The sequence below is a fragment of the Macaca mulatta genome, chromosome 6, assembly GCF_049350105.2.
Source record: "Macaca mulatta isolate MMU2019108-1 chromosome 6, T2T-MMU8v2.0, whole genome shotgun sequence".
NCBI lineage: Eukaryota > Metazoa > Chordata > Mammalia > Primates > Cercopithecidae > Macaca > Macaca mulatta.
Window position 1 is genome coordinate 181809918 of NC_133411.1, and position 14588 is coordinate 181824505.

Here is a 14588-nt window from a genome sequence, read left to right on the forward strand (position 1 = left end):
CTTGTCCTTCTTTAGATGTTCCTTGAGGCCAACCTGGTTTCCCATTGTTCTCAGAGAAAAGGTGGGATGTGGTTTTCAGTCCCACTCTACAGCAGCCCACCCCGCTGCCCGGAGGAGGGTTCTGTTCACACCTGCTGTGTGTTCTCTGCAGCAGACATGATGGGGGGCCCACACGCTGGGGCACCCCTGCCTGGACTCCTCTATGGACCTTTCAGAAGACCCTGGGATCTCAGGAGAAACCTTCTGGACTCAGAATCCACGTTCACTTGAATTTTCTGTGTGGCTTCATGAAAAGAGTCCTGCTTAGTGTCAGACAGACCTGATTTCAGAGTTTAGCTTAGCCACTTACCAGCCGGGCAAGTTTTGGTGTCTTTCCAAGCCTTGAGTTGTTCTTCTGTGAAATGGGCCCAATGATACATCAGTTGGGGCATGAAATGAAATTATATGAAGGGGCCAGGATAGAGCATCACATAGTAGGTGCTAGAGATGGGAAACAAGCTTGTGCCTACTGTGTGCCAGGCCCGTGCTGCCTCTTGCTCGCCACAAATCTCCTGGAGCCCCCTTTTACACACTGGTAGGGTTCCTAGACCAGGTGGCACCTGGCCATCCCCCACAACCAGGGCCAGGCCTGGAGGTGGAGGTGTCCTGGGGACCATCCCCTCACTGAATTTTTCCACAGGTCCAGAACGTCCACGGAGCTTTCAATGCTCTCGGGGGAGCAGACAGACTCACCTCCAACCGTATGTATCCCTGCTGGGAACAGCCTTCTGCTCCAAGATACCCAGTATAGCAGGCAGGGATGGGGGAGGGCAGAGGGGTGGGGGTACCTGTCCAGCACCCACTCCAAGGCAAGGAGGCTGCTCATGCTCCATTCCCACAGCTAGCCAGTGGGAAGGTGGACCCAGCCCCATCTGACGGAGAAGGAAGAAGGCTTGTCAGGGGAAGGTACATGCCATCCCTTGGCACAGTAGACACACGCACACAGTGGATACCAGCTATTACCATTATTGTTGCTGTCATCACAGCCACATCATCATCCTTAGTTGAACTAATTACCTAAGATCCCACAGGGAGCTACAGCAGAACCAGAATCTGTTCTGGCTCCAGGTCGCATCGTGAGAACAGGTCTGTGGGTGGCCCAGTCAGGTCTGACCACATGGCTGCCTCCCCCACACCTCACTCTCCTCCTGCTCAAACTCCTCCCATCGACAGTGGCTCCCCTAGAGTCCTCACCCTCCTTAGCTCCCTGGCACCTTGGCCCAGATCAAAGACAACAGCACATCTCCACACGCAGACAGGAGAGAATGCATACCTGTGCGTGCACACCAACACACATGAGCTCACATGGCCTCAGACCCGTGCACAGAATGGGCCCGGGAGGCCTGTCTGCTCAAGCAGACCCGCAGACCCACTGCTGCACAGGGTACCTGGATTTTTCTTATTTCCTCACCTGAGCTCACCTTTTAATCCACGTCTTTTCTTATCATTTCCTGAAATGTGTTTGCTCTCCCATTGTCAGGGATCCAAGGCAAGGAAAACATTCCTCTGTGACCTGCCCCCTGACAAATCAAACCTCATTTTTCTGTGTCCCTGTGAATCCTTGTCCATAAGCAGAAGTCACTTTTCTTTTTTTCCAAGGCATGGATCGCAGTTGACTGTCTGCTTTCTGTACCTGACCTTATTACATAGCCATGATTTTCTTACTTTCCAGTTGTAATGGGAGCACAGTTGTCCATCTTGCAGCTCTGCTGTGCTTTTCTTTCTTTCTTTTTTTTCTTTTTGAGATGGAGTCTCACTCTGCCACCCAGGCTAGAGTTCAATGGCACAGTCTCAGCTCACTGCAACCGCAGCCTCCCAGGTTCAAGCAATTCTCCTGTCTCAGTCTCTGGGTAATTGGGATTACAGGTGCCCGCCACTATGCCCGGCTAATTTTTTGTATTTTTAGTAGAGACAGGGTTTCACCACGTTGGCCAGGCTGGTCTCGAACTCCTGACTTCAGGTGATCTGTCCCCCTCTGCTCAGCTTTTCTTTTTTTTTTTTTGAGACGGAGTCTCACTCTGTTGCCCAGGCTGGAGTGCAGTGGCCGGATCTCAGCTCACTGTAAGCTCCGCCTCCTGGGTTTACGCCATTCTCCTGCCTCAGCCTCCTGAGTAGCTGGGACTACAGGCGCTCGCCACCTCGCCTGGCTAGGTTTTTTTTTTGTATTTTTTAGTAGAGATGGGGTTTCACCGTGTTCGCCAGGATGGTCTCGATCTCCTGACCTCGTGATCCGCCCGTCTTGGCCTCCCAAAGTGCTGGGATTACAGGCTTGAGCCACCGTGCGCGGCTCTGCTCGGCTTTTCTAAGGCATTGTCTTCTCACTGGGAAGCAACTGCTGTTTTCTGTGTTTCATCGTGGCAGTAATGCCTCTGATAACAGGGTTGGCGCTGTATTACCCGATTGCTTTTCAGCTGTGTCTGGTTCCCATTCATGCTGCCTCCAGCAACGGATAAGTAGACGGCAGCACCTCCTTATTTGAATGCAAATGTCTGGTTGTAATAGAGGTAGATGATTCTTGGTGTGGTGCTGTGGTCATTGTCGTTTTGTGTCATGGTAACATGCCATCCCACGTTGGCCGTCCACAAATGTTCGCAGCTATGATGGACGCCTCAGCTGCTGGACAGGAAAGAGGATCAAGCTAAGAAGGCCCAGAGCGTGCAAGCAGAGAGGGCGTGGACAGAAACCTTGCCTTCTCCAGGGCTAGTGACGAAAGTCATCTCAGGCTGGCTTAAGTGGAGAGAAAAAGTATGAGATCAAGCGAGGGACAGCCGGGGAAGGGCTGGCTTTTATTTCCTCGGCTCCCAAGCTCAGTCCCCGGCACTGGGCCTTTGCCTTTGGAGGTCCCTCTGTGCCCAGGTCTTGCTGTGGGGGTTGCTTCATAGCATTAAGGTCTCAGTTCAAATGCCACCACCTCCAAGAAGCCCTCGCTGGTCACCCTATCTAAAGTAACCCCCACTCCTAAGGACAAACCTGTTTTTTCTTCCTAGCATAGACCACTCTCTGAAATCACCTTGTTCTCCCAGTCATCTGCTGCCCTTGGCTGTTGCACCAGCTAGAACATAGCACTCTGCCTTGCCCACTGCTTTGTCCCCAGGACCCAGCCCTGTGCCCAGGGTATAGTGGGTGTATAATCGATTATTAGAGGCCTGGAGGCCACCGTGGAAGAGCTCCGGCCAGATGGTGGTGCAGTGCGGTCGTGAGGACCTTGGCCTCCAGTGTCCCGCTCCACTCTTTCCCAGCCCTGTGGTCTTGGGAAAGTCATTTAACTCTGCTAAGCCTCCGTTTTTGCATCTGTAAAGTGGGAAGAATCCTCTCCACCTTAAGCCTTGCCATGAGGATTAATGAGATGCATGTACAGAGTTTAGTACACGGCCTGCCACATTGTGAGCGCTCAATAAATGTTGGCCGTTCTCTTCATTGTTGTCAACAGCTAACTTCAGGAACGAGATCCCCTAGGGCAGAATCTAAGGAGAACCTTTCCTATATCGAATTGTGTCTTGTATTGTGATACTGAATTGTTTAACTGGTCCCAAATGACATAACTGGGATGAAACCAGCTTGTCATGTATATGTAACACATAATATGGGCTGTCACATATATGTGTGTGTGTATATGTGTATGTAAGTATACACACACACACACATATATGGGCTGCTGGTATGTAAGTATACACACACACACACACATATATGGGCTGCTGGTTTAAAAACGCAGGTTCTGGGCCCCACTCCAGTGGCGGGATAGGGATGAAGCAAGATTGGCCAGACATCGGTAATTGCTGAAGTTGGGAAGTGGGTACGTGGGAGTCCATTATACGATTCCCTATGTTTTAGATTTGGATTTTTCCATAAGAAGATTTTGCGGGTAAGGGAGGAGGGAGTGAGCCTGAAGGGAGTGTGGGCCGACCTAGACCAGGTTGGAGCCAGCAGTCTCTAGGAATGGTCAACTCACAAGGAGTCCACATGGGTCTAATTAACTGCAGTGTCTCCAGTGGGCACTTGGCAAATTGTATCAAAGGCCTTAAAAATGGTCATTGCCTTTGAGTCATCAATTGTACTCATAGGAGAGTAAGCTAAGGAAATAATTAAGAGAGTATACAAAGATCTAGGAAAATAATGTTCATTAGGTCATTGTTTGTAAGAATGAAAATGAGGAACCACGTCAGTATTCAGGCATGGGGGTTGATTGAGCGTGGTACCTGCCCAAGATGAGCGAGGAGTGTCAGGACCTTGCTGGCAGTCGGGCAGCAAACATTTATTGAGCACCTACTATATACTGGGCATTGGGCTAGGTTCTGGGGATAGAGAGATAAATAAAACAAACCTCTATGGAGCTTATGTTCTGTGTCTTAGACCTGAAAAGTTCACGATGTTCAGTTCTTACAAAAAGATACAGTATGGTGCTATTTTAGGAAAATATAAGTGTATATATAAACATGTCTGGCAGTTTATATGTAAGAATGTGAACCATAGTTTTCTGATGGTGAATTTATGGGTGTTTTTTTTTTTTTTTTTTTGCCCTTGGTGATCACCTGTGTTTTGTACAATTTTTTTTTTTTTTTGAGATGGAGTCTCGCTCTATTGCCCAGGCTGGAGAGCAGAGGCGGCTCACTGCAACCAGCGATTCTCCTGCCTCAGCCTCCCTAGTAGCCAGGACTACAGGTGTGTGCCACCACGCCTGGCTAATTTTTGTATTTGTAGTAGAGATGGGGTTTCACTATGTTGGCCAGGCTGGTCTTGAACTCCTCACCTCAAGTGATCCTCCCACCTCAGCCTCCCTAAGTGCTGGCATTACAGGCATGAGCCACCATGTCCAGCCTTGTACAAATTTTAGCAAGAAATATTACAGGGGTGATTTTGATAAGGCATTCACTTTTTCATTGCTTCAAGTTTTTAACGTAGGGCAATAGGCATTTGGACACCACTGTCAAGCGTGGTCTTGGGCTCTTGTTTTAAAAATGTAAATACTGAGCTCCACCCTTGACCCATTTAATGGGCTGCTCCTGGAAAGAGGCCCAGGTGTCCTTTAATCCAAATGATTCGACTGCTTCTGACATCTGAGAACCATTACGGGGTTGGACAGAGGGATGCTGGAGTCTTCATGGACTTGGCTCGGCGGCTGCAGGACTTGTCTCAGGTTTTCAGAGGAACCCACTCAGAACAATTCAGGAAGCACTTCCTTTGCTTACTGAGATGTGGCTTTGGCAGGAAGGGACAGGAAGGGAGTGTCGGGGCAGGGAGGGAGTGTTAGGGCAGTGAATGCTGTCTGCATCCCCAGCCTTCTAACAGAAGAGGACTGACTCGGCTATGCGACCAGGCTTAGAACCCACAGGCCTAAATTGCTGTGTTCTTTTAGCTCTGTAGTCCATGACCCGAGATTCTGGAAGGCCCATGAGCTTCCTGTAAGCATCCCAGAAGGCCCAGGACAGTTCATACCTTTCCTGGGTGATATCTGGCCGCTCTGGGCCAGCATTCTATTAGCCCAGCATTGGACTCCAGTTACCTCATGCTTATCAGCAGCTGATTCATCTGTGCTTTCATTCATGCCCCTGTCCAGTCATCTTTCCATCCGTTCATTCATTCAGTAAGCATTTGCCACGGTCCACTTGGTACCAGGCCCTGCATGGGGCTCTGGGGACACAGAGATGAGTAAGGCTCCATCCCTGCCTTCAGCAGCTCCCCCATCCAGGAAGAACTGATCTGCCGTTGATTTCTTTCCCCATTTTCAGTTACTCAATGCTTCATCGGTGCAGTTTTTCTGGTTGATAGGCTCTTTTCTTTTTAATACTGAAACATAGTTTGTTTTAAAAGTAAAACTATTCAAACAATATCAGAGGCTGTACAATGAAATGGGATCTTTCTCAAATCCTGCCTTCCTCCCCAGAAGCTAAAGCTGCCCGTGGTTCCTTGGGCATCTTTCCAGATAATTCTCCTATATATTTACATGGATAGAGAGTGTCTCCCCATACCCCAATCCACGACTTGGTTCTTTTCCCTGTTGGAGAATAGCTGCTCCTAGCACCCACTTTTTTTTTTTTTTTTTTTGAGACAGAGTCTTGCTCTGTCGCCCAGGCTGGAGTGCAGTGGTGTGATCTTAGCTCACTGCAACCTCCGCCTCCCAGGTTCAGGCGATTCTCCTGCCTCAGCCTCCTGAGTAGCTGGGATTTTTGAATTTTTAGTAGAGACGGGATTTCACCATCTTGGCCAGGCTGGTCTCAAACTCCTGACTGCAGAAGATCCACCCGCCTCGGCCTCCCAAAGTATTGGGATTACAGGTGTAAGCGACCGCGCCCGGCCAACATTCACTCTTTCATGGTTGCTCTGTCGATGGACGTTTGGGTTGTTTCCAGAAATTTAATAATGTATACAGTGCAGGAGAAAGATCCTGATGGATAGAGTCTCCCAATTCCCGGTATCCAAGGGGAGATGAAGAGCAGTTGGTTGGTGGTAAAACTGTGGGGAATGAGCCCCCTGTTGTGCCCAGGGGATTTAGGATTAGGACTGAAATGACATAGAGCTGTCAGCGGGCAGTGCCTGTCCCCCTGCTTCATTCTGCTGTGTCCTTCCCGCAGCCCTGGCCTCCCACGACTACATCCTGAAGATTGTACCCACGGTTTATGAGGACAAGAGTGGCAAGCAGCGGTACTCCTACCAGTACACGGTGGCCAACAAGGTGCGCGGGCGATGGCTGGGCCGAGCTCTGTGCGGCGGCGCCCTCTGCTGACCGAGAGCAGAGACGACAGGCGGCTGCACCGACGCACTTTCTTCCGGTTCCTTTCTGGAGGCCTTTCCTGGGGGTTAGGTTGGGCCAGGCTCTGTCTCTGGGTAAAGGTGAAAGGCCTAGTCCCTGCCATGTGGCAGTCTCAGAGTCAAGGAGAACAGATCTAACCAGGAGATAGGGTTTGAGAAAGAGCAGGTAGGCTCCGTCCTACAAAGGTCCTGGGGTTGCAGGGCTGTTTCTCAAACAGCCCTGCATCTGGTCCGAGTCCTTTAGACACAGACCCCACGGTGCTCAACACACACAGACACTGCTGCTCTCAGGGCAAAGGCACTTTACCCAAACTCATGAGGCTGCTGAGTCACACCAAGATGGCTGTTGATTGATTTGCTGTTGATTGACAGGGGTGTCCCCAGGACCCCAACACTCAAAGTCATGGAGAAGACACCAGGCCTTAGTGGGCAGCAGAGTATGGTCAGAGTCTGCAGAGTGGGATGGCCCAGAAATTAGTAGTCTCAAGCCAAGACAGGCTTGGGCTTCCCCAGGGGCACCACACCAATGGGACATGAATACTTGAAGCCTGTTGGTTGAGATGCCCCTGCTAAACCCTGGTGGATGGGTTTTTCCCACTTACCACCAGGACTGTCCTTTTTCTTGCATTCCAAGGCTGCCCAAACCCCTTATAAGTGATACCTGTTTAGTTCAGTTAATTATAACAATAGTAGGAGGCATAGCTGTCAGTCATTGAGTACTTCCCGGGGGCTAGACATGCTAAGCTTTCTTCTTCCATCTTCTCAATCATCATGACAGCTCTGATGTTGAGACTGTTATTGAGCCCATTTTGTTGATTTGGCCATTGAGGCACTGAGAGGTGGTTGTAGAGCTATAAAGTGGCTGAGTGGGGATTAGAACAGGTTTTCCTTGAGCTCCAGAGCCTGGCTTCTTGATCACCTCATGCCTCAGTCTAAGGAAGGGGCTGTGAGTCTGCCCACCTGCAAGCTGCTCTCTGTCCAGTGACTTAGTCCCTCTGTTCTGACTCGCCCTAAATTGATGTTCCCGGGAGCTCTGTTTCTTTTATTCACTGTTTCACAAGGGGCATCTCATTGTAACCCTCACATGCTCATAGCAACTAACAGATGGAAAAGCACAGATGCAAGCTCAGGACCACACTGCAGTTCAAATTCCAGCTCAGACATTCACTAGCTATTGACCCGGGACATGTCACATAGCCACTTGTGCCTCAGTTTACTCATTCATAAAATGGAGATGATACTTTATAAGATTGCTGTCACATGAGGCAATGTTTTCAAAAATGCCTAGCCCACCAAAAAAAAAAAAAAAAAACCTTTAGGTAAATGATACTGACTGTTGCTATTTTTCACTCTTTTTCTCTGTCCCTCACCTCTAGGCTGTGACCCAGACAGTCAGCCTACCCCAGAAGCTCTCCTAGAGAAAGCTGATCTTCCCTTACTCAAAGCTCCTTTTCCCAATGCTTTGGCGAGGCCGAGCAGCCAGAGCAGCTTGCTCAGCTTCTCTGCGGCTGCAGCCGCACTCTGCCCTGGGAGCAGGCAGCAATGACCCAGTGGGAGGTCAGGGCTCAGTGTTACCTCTGGAGCGGCCTGGGCTCCTCAGGCTCAGCATTTGGGGTTGGGGGTACCCCAGTGGTTCAATACGGTCTCCAGTTGTTGCAGATTTTAGCACCTTGAAGTGCCCAAACTGGAGAGATCCCAGAGGTCATCATCCCAGGCCCATCAGTGTTTAGATGGGGAAACCAAGTCCCTGAGGGAGGGAGGGGCTGGCCCAAGGACGCACTGTTAGCTCAGCCCCTTAGTATCCTTAGTCCCTGCTGTGTGCATTCTTGGGAAAGTTGGTGGCAGGGCGGGGCCTTCTGGCTTTGCAGTTTGGTCCATTCCTCTGAAGAAGCTAGCCCACTCCCCACACGGCATTTACACCCGTCACACACACACACACACACACACACACACACACACTGGGTCTCCTGTTTATCCATCATGTGTGGCTCAGAATGTCCCCTCCCCAGTCTCCCAGATGCCTCCCAGGAGAATGGGTCATTCGTTCATTTGTTCATGGCCCCCCTCAACTCTCCATGTCCCTCCATCCAACATGCGTGATGTCGCAGTGTTAGGGATATTCTTATGTCTTCCTCCTTCTGCAGACTGTGACTCCCTCTGGGGAAAAGGCGGGACTTGCTCACCTCGGGCTCCCCAGCAGCCAGCCATGGGCCACCACAGTGGAGGCGTTCAGCAAACCATTGTTGAATAAATGAATGGATTTCGCATGGCCTAGGGGTTGAAGGAGGCCATAGGCCTTTACTCAGCCAACAATTACACTTTTCCTTTTACAGCTCTGCTTCCTAATGTATTTTCTGATTCTGGTGCTGCTTGCAGCTCACATGGTCAATTTCTAAACAACCAAGGGGGTCAAAAATGCCCAGGTGTGCTCAGCGGAGTTTAGGGCCTCCAGGGGAAGGGATGTGAGAGAGGGAGTGGGGGAGTCTGGCTTTGTGGAGCAGAGAGGGAGGAAAGTCCTTTCTGGAGGGTTACTGGGGGACCCACCCACCCTGGGACACAGTTTGTACTTCTGATTCTCATATCATCTACCCCAGGAATACGTCGCCTACAGCCACACAGGCCGCATCATCCCTGCCATCTGGTTCCGCTACGACCTCAGCCCCATCACGGTCAAGTACACAGAGAGACGGCAGCCGCTCTACAGATTCATCACCACGGTGAGTGGCCTGGGGCAGTGGGCTGGGCCCTGAGCCAGCCACCCTGCGCCTGCTCTGGGCCCCTTTCCTTAGTGCCCCTCACCTGTTCTTGCTGAAACAGGATGCAGCCTACAGGGCTAGCGGCTCTGGCTGCGCACAGGAGGCTTCGACCCGAAGGATGCTGAGAAATGTTCTCAGAAACACATCAGTATCAATGACGTTTTGTCTAGAAAGGATTTTCCAGAGGGGAATGCCCCGAAATCCATTTAATTCCTGAAGCAAATCTCCATATGGTTCCAGTAGATGTTTAGGATTTTCTCCAGTTTTTTATTGTTATGGAAATTATTCTTAGGAGAGTTTATCCTTTAATGTGTAAATTTTACACCAAAGATTTAACTCATTTTTTTTCAGGTCTAATTTCCAGTTGTAGCTGCTGATAGGGTCAGATTTTTCTCTTTTCCTTCCTCCCTGTTCTCTCTTTTTTGCCATGGTCTTTACCACGTCCAGTTTTCTCTAGGGCAGCTTCAAGCTGATGTTAGTTTTCCTTTATGCTGATTATTTCTATCACGTCTACTGTTTCCTGGCCTCCCATTCAGAAGGTCCTTGGGGTCAGAACAGGAGGGCCAGGGTGCCCTCCTTCACCCAAGAGGCCCAGGAGGCACTGAAGAAGCCAGAGTTAGCTGAGATGGAAGAGACAGGGTGGCTATCCCTACTTCACAGATTTGGAAACTGAGACCTAAAGATAAATATAGCATTGGGAGGCCCTTATTTTTCTGTACTTCTTTATACTTGTAATGATGGTTCAAGATCAAAGGTCTTGGCTCTTTGATTTCCCACAATAACTAGGTCAGTATTAGTCAGGACTCTGTTACCGAAGATCCAGAACCAGACCTTGAGCTGGCCTAAGGAGTAGAAGGTCTCAGGCATGGCTGGATCCAGCCTCAAACATTGCCAGGAATAGGTCTGTGTCTTCGGATCTGCTTTCCTCTATACTGACTTCATCTTCAAGTCAGTAGAAATGGCCTCTTTCTCAGTCATTCTAACCAAGTCCTAGATAGGACAGTGCTCTCACTGGCCCTGCTCAGGCCTCATGCCATCCTTGTGGCCTGGGAAATCAAATGCTCTGGTTGGCCAGGCTTAGGCCCTGTACCTGCTCTGGTGTCAACCCCATCCAAACCACAGGGACAGAGATTGTGAGGAATGAGTTTCCTCAAGAGAAAAGGCAGGGGCCAGCTACTGGAAGAGGAGAGAGTGGGTGCCAGGAGGCAGAACAGTGGGATGCTGCGACAGGGCCTCTGCCTTCTCATCTGTGTCGTAAGAACGATCATCTCTGTTCCTGCCACCTCCCAGGGCCTTGTGGGACTCAGGAGATCGTGAAAGGAGAAGCTCTTTGTAGATATGAAAAGCCAAGTAGGACGGGGCACAGTGGCTCACACTTGTAGTCCCAGCACTTTGGGAGGCTGAGGTGGGAGGATCGCTTGAGGCCAGGAGTTTGAAACCAGCCTGGGCAACATTGTGAAAGCTTATCTCTAAGAATCTTCTTAAATTAGCTGGATGTGGTGGTGTATGCACCTGTAGTCCCAGCTACTTAGGAGGCTGAGGTAGGAGGATCGCTTGAGCACAGGATTTTAAGGCTACAGTGAGTCATGATCATACCACTGCACTCCAGCCTGGGCAACAGAGCGAGACCCTTTCTCTAAAAAACAAAACAAAAACCCCCACAAAACAGACAGAGACATACAAAAGGTGTCATAAGTCTGGTGCTTACATGAGCCTCAGACAGTTTTTTGCTGTTCTCTTTAACCACATAAAAGTTAGAAACTTCTGTTTAACAAATGGCACATAACATAAAGCAAAAATGCCACATGCAGCCTGGGAAGATACTGGCCACACATATGGGAAAGAGGCAGCCTTCAGAATTCATATGTAAAGAACTCCTAGAGATCAGTAAGAAAAAGTTAACCACCAGGCCGGGCGCGGTGGCTCAAGCCTGTAATCCCAGCACTTTGGGAGGCCGAGGTGGGCGGATCACGAGGTCAGGAGATCGAGACCATCCTGGCTAACATGGTGAAACCCCGTCTCTACTAAAAATACAAAAAACTAGCCGGGCAAGGTGGTGGGCGCCTGTAGTCCCAGCTACTTGGGAGGCTGAGGCAGGAGAATGGCGTAAACCCGGGAGGCGGAGCTTGCAGTGAGCTGAGATCCGGCCACTGCACTCCAGCCTAGGCAACAGAGTGAGACACTCCGTCTCAAAAAAAAAAAAAAAAAAAAAAAAAAACAAGAAAAAGTTAACAACCAAAAAAAAGTAGACAAGGCCAAGGACCAGCTCTTCACAGAGGAGATGATACTGGCAGTGAAAAGATGCTCAAGTTCACTAGAAATTGGAGGGATGCGATTTAAAACAAGACTCAATTCAGGCCAGACATAGTAGCTCAAAGATGTAATCCCAGCACTCTAGAGGGGTGGAAGCAGGAGGATCACTTGAGGCCAGCATTTTGAAACCAGCCTGGTCACCACAGCAAGACCTCATCCCTACAAAAGAAAAGTTAAAAAATTAGCTAGACATAGTGGTGCATGCCTGTAGTTTCAGCTACTTGGGAGGCTGGGGTGGGAGGATTGCTTGAGCGTGGGAGGTTGACACTGCATTGAGCCATGATGGTGGCACTGCACTCCAGCCTGGGCAACAAAGTGAGACCTGGTCTCAGAAAAATGAAAAAATTAAAAGACCCAATTGAATCCTATTGGACTGACAGAAATTGAAAACTTGGCCGGCTCACACCTGTAATTCCAGCACTTTGAGAGGCTGAGGCAGGCAGATCACCTGAGGCCAGGAATTCAAGACCAGTCTAGCCAACATGGCAAAGCGCTACTAAAAATACAAAAATTAGCAGGGCATGGTGATGTGCACCTGTAATCCCAGCTATTTGGGAGGCTGAGATGGGAGATTCACCTGAACCTGGGAGGCAGAGGTTGTGGTGAGCCAGGATCACTCCACTGCACTCCAGCCTGGGCAACAGAGTGAGACTGTCTCAAAAAAAAAGAAGGCCAGGCATGGTGGCTCATGCCTGTAATCCCAGCACTTTGGGAGACCGAGGCGGGTGGATCACGAGGTCAGGAGATCGAGATCAACTTGGCTAACACGGTGAAACCCCGTCTCTACTAAAAATACAAAAAATTAGCCGGGCATGGTGGCGGGCACCTGTAGTTCCAGCTACTGGGGAGGATGAGGCAGGAGAATGGCATGAACCCAAGAGGCGGAGCTTGTAGTGAGCCGAGATTGCGCCACTGCACTCCAGCCTGGGTGACAGAGCAAGACTCTGTCTCAAAAAAAAAAAAAAAAATTGAAAACCTGCTACTACAAAGATTGGGAAGATGTGAAGCCATGGGAACCCACATGTACTACTGGTGTGGAGGGACATGGATGTAGCTACTCTGAGGGGAGATGCACAGACGCCAGGACCCAAAAAATCAGGGGATTTGTGAGCAAATGATTTCACCCAAGACCCCACAGGTAGCACACCCCAAGTGGGTCTTGGTGCTGAGTCTTACTCCAGCTCTCCTACTTCATTCCCACGATAAGCCACACACACAGATACAAGTAGGTTCCCTGGTGCCTCCATGCAGGTCTAGACCACTCCTCAGAGGCCCTAGCACCTGTAGCATTGACTGTAGCAGAGAAACCCCCTCCATCCATGCCTCCCAGTAGGGTTCAGAAGGCTCTTCTCTGTCCCTGTTTCTGTTTGCTGTTGTATGGAAAGCAGCTGAGACTCTGGGCATTAAAAATCACCTGGTAATGGCCGGGCATAGCGGCTTATGCCTGTAATCTCAGCACTTTGGGAGGCTGAGGCAGAGGGATCACTTGAGGTCAGGAGTTCAAGACCAGCCTGGTCAACATCGCAAAACCTCATCTCTACTGAAAATACAAAAATTAGCCAGGCATGGGGGTAGGCATTTGTAGTCCCAGCTACTCGGGAGGCTGAGGAAGGAGAATCACTTGAACCCAGAAAACGGATGTTGCAGTGAGCCAAGATCATGCCACTGTATTCCAGCCTGGTGCCAGAGCGAGACTCTGTCTCACAAAATAATAATAAATTGGCCGGGTGCGGTGGCTTACACCTGTAATCCCAGCACTTTGGGAGGCCGAAGTAGGTGGATCACCAGGTCAGGAGTTCGAGACCAGCCTGACCAGCATTGTGAAACCCCATGTCCACTGAAAATATACAAAATTAGCCGGGCATGGTGTTGCATGCTTGTCGTCCCAGCTACTCGGGAGGCTGAGGCAGGAGAATTGCTTGAACCTGGCAGACAGAGATTGCAGTGAGCCAAGATCACGCCACTGTACTCCAGTCTGGACAGAATGAGACTCCATCTCAAAAAAAAAAAAAAAGAAAAGAAAAGAAAAGAAATCACTTGGCAAGTGGCTGAGAAATGAAGGGACTTCATTTATTCATTTAACATTTGCTAGAATTCACCATGTGCCGACCTCTGTAGCAGGCACCAGGGTTAGCTGAATCATACACAGTCCCTGCCTTCAAGGAGACCCCGCTGGTGGAGCAGATGAGTGAGCGCAGGGAGCATTGACGGGGCTGTAGTGGAGATGTGTGCCTGACACTGCAGGCAAACGAGAGGGCGCCATCCCCTTTGTTTGGGAAGCTCCAAGAAGGGAATCCTGTGATGGGCCTTGAGCTGAGGAGAAAGGGCCCTGGGAAAGGGAATACTATGCGCAGAGGTGCCCAGTGTAACGTGTCCTATGCAGGCCGTGCCACCCCCTTTGGCAGGTGACAGACTCCCCAGTGAGCCGCTGACCTTCTGAGAGCAGGAGGCTCCCAGAAGCCACAGGGAAGACGCTTCCTTTGTCAGAGACCCAATGCCTCCATGATTCCTTCTTCTCTTCCTGTCCTTGGCCACCAGCCTGTCCTCCATCTCTGCCCCACCCACCTCTGCTCAAGCATGGGCTGACAAAGCCCCGGGCTCGTGGACCACACTGCTGCAGGGAACCTCCTGACATCATTAGACTGGTGGTTCTTCTGAAGGCCCCGTGCCACCACCTTGGTTGCCATGGTAACCGTGGGGTCAGCTCTGAAGGAGCCAGCCGGCCGGCTG

The 14588-nt window shown here is 50.2% G+C and overlaps 2 protein-coding genes across 52 annotated transcripts in view; both read left to right on the plus strand.

Annotated features, from left to right (window-relative positions):
- Nucleotides 1-14588, plus strand: part of RPL26L1 (ribosomal protein L26 like 1) — a 493737-nt gene that overhangs the window by 450484 nt on the left and 28665 nt on the right. The window contains exon 1 of one of the 49 annotated variants that reach the window (XM_078003971.1): nucleotides 164-167. The exons of the other annotated variants lie outside the window; for them this stretch is intronic. The gene's annotated coding sequence lies outside the window, so the exon portion shown is untranslated. Of the gene's footprint in view, nucleotides 1-163; nucleotides 168-14588 lie in introns of those variants that run through there. 49 annotated transcript variants of the gene reach the window in all.
- ERGIC1 (endoplasmic reticulum-golgi intermediate compartment 1) overlaps nucleotides 1-14588 on the plus strand; it is a 120585-nt gene that overhangs the window by 92855 nt on the left and 13142 nt on the right. For all 3 annotated transcript variants that reach the window (XM_077937449.1, XM_015141420.3, XM_015141419.3), the window contains 3 exons: nucleotides 680-740; nucleotides 6612-6712; nucleotides 9384-9506. In XM_077937449.1, the coding sequence (XP_077793575.1) occupies nucleotides 680-740; nucleotides 6612-6712; nucleotides 9384-9506 (285 nt within the window). The remainder of the gene's footprint in view (nucleotides 1-679; nucleotides 741-6611; nucleotides 6713-9383; nucleotides 9507-14588) is intronic.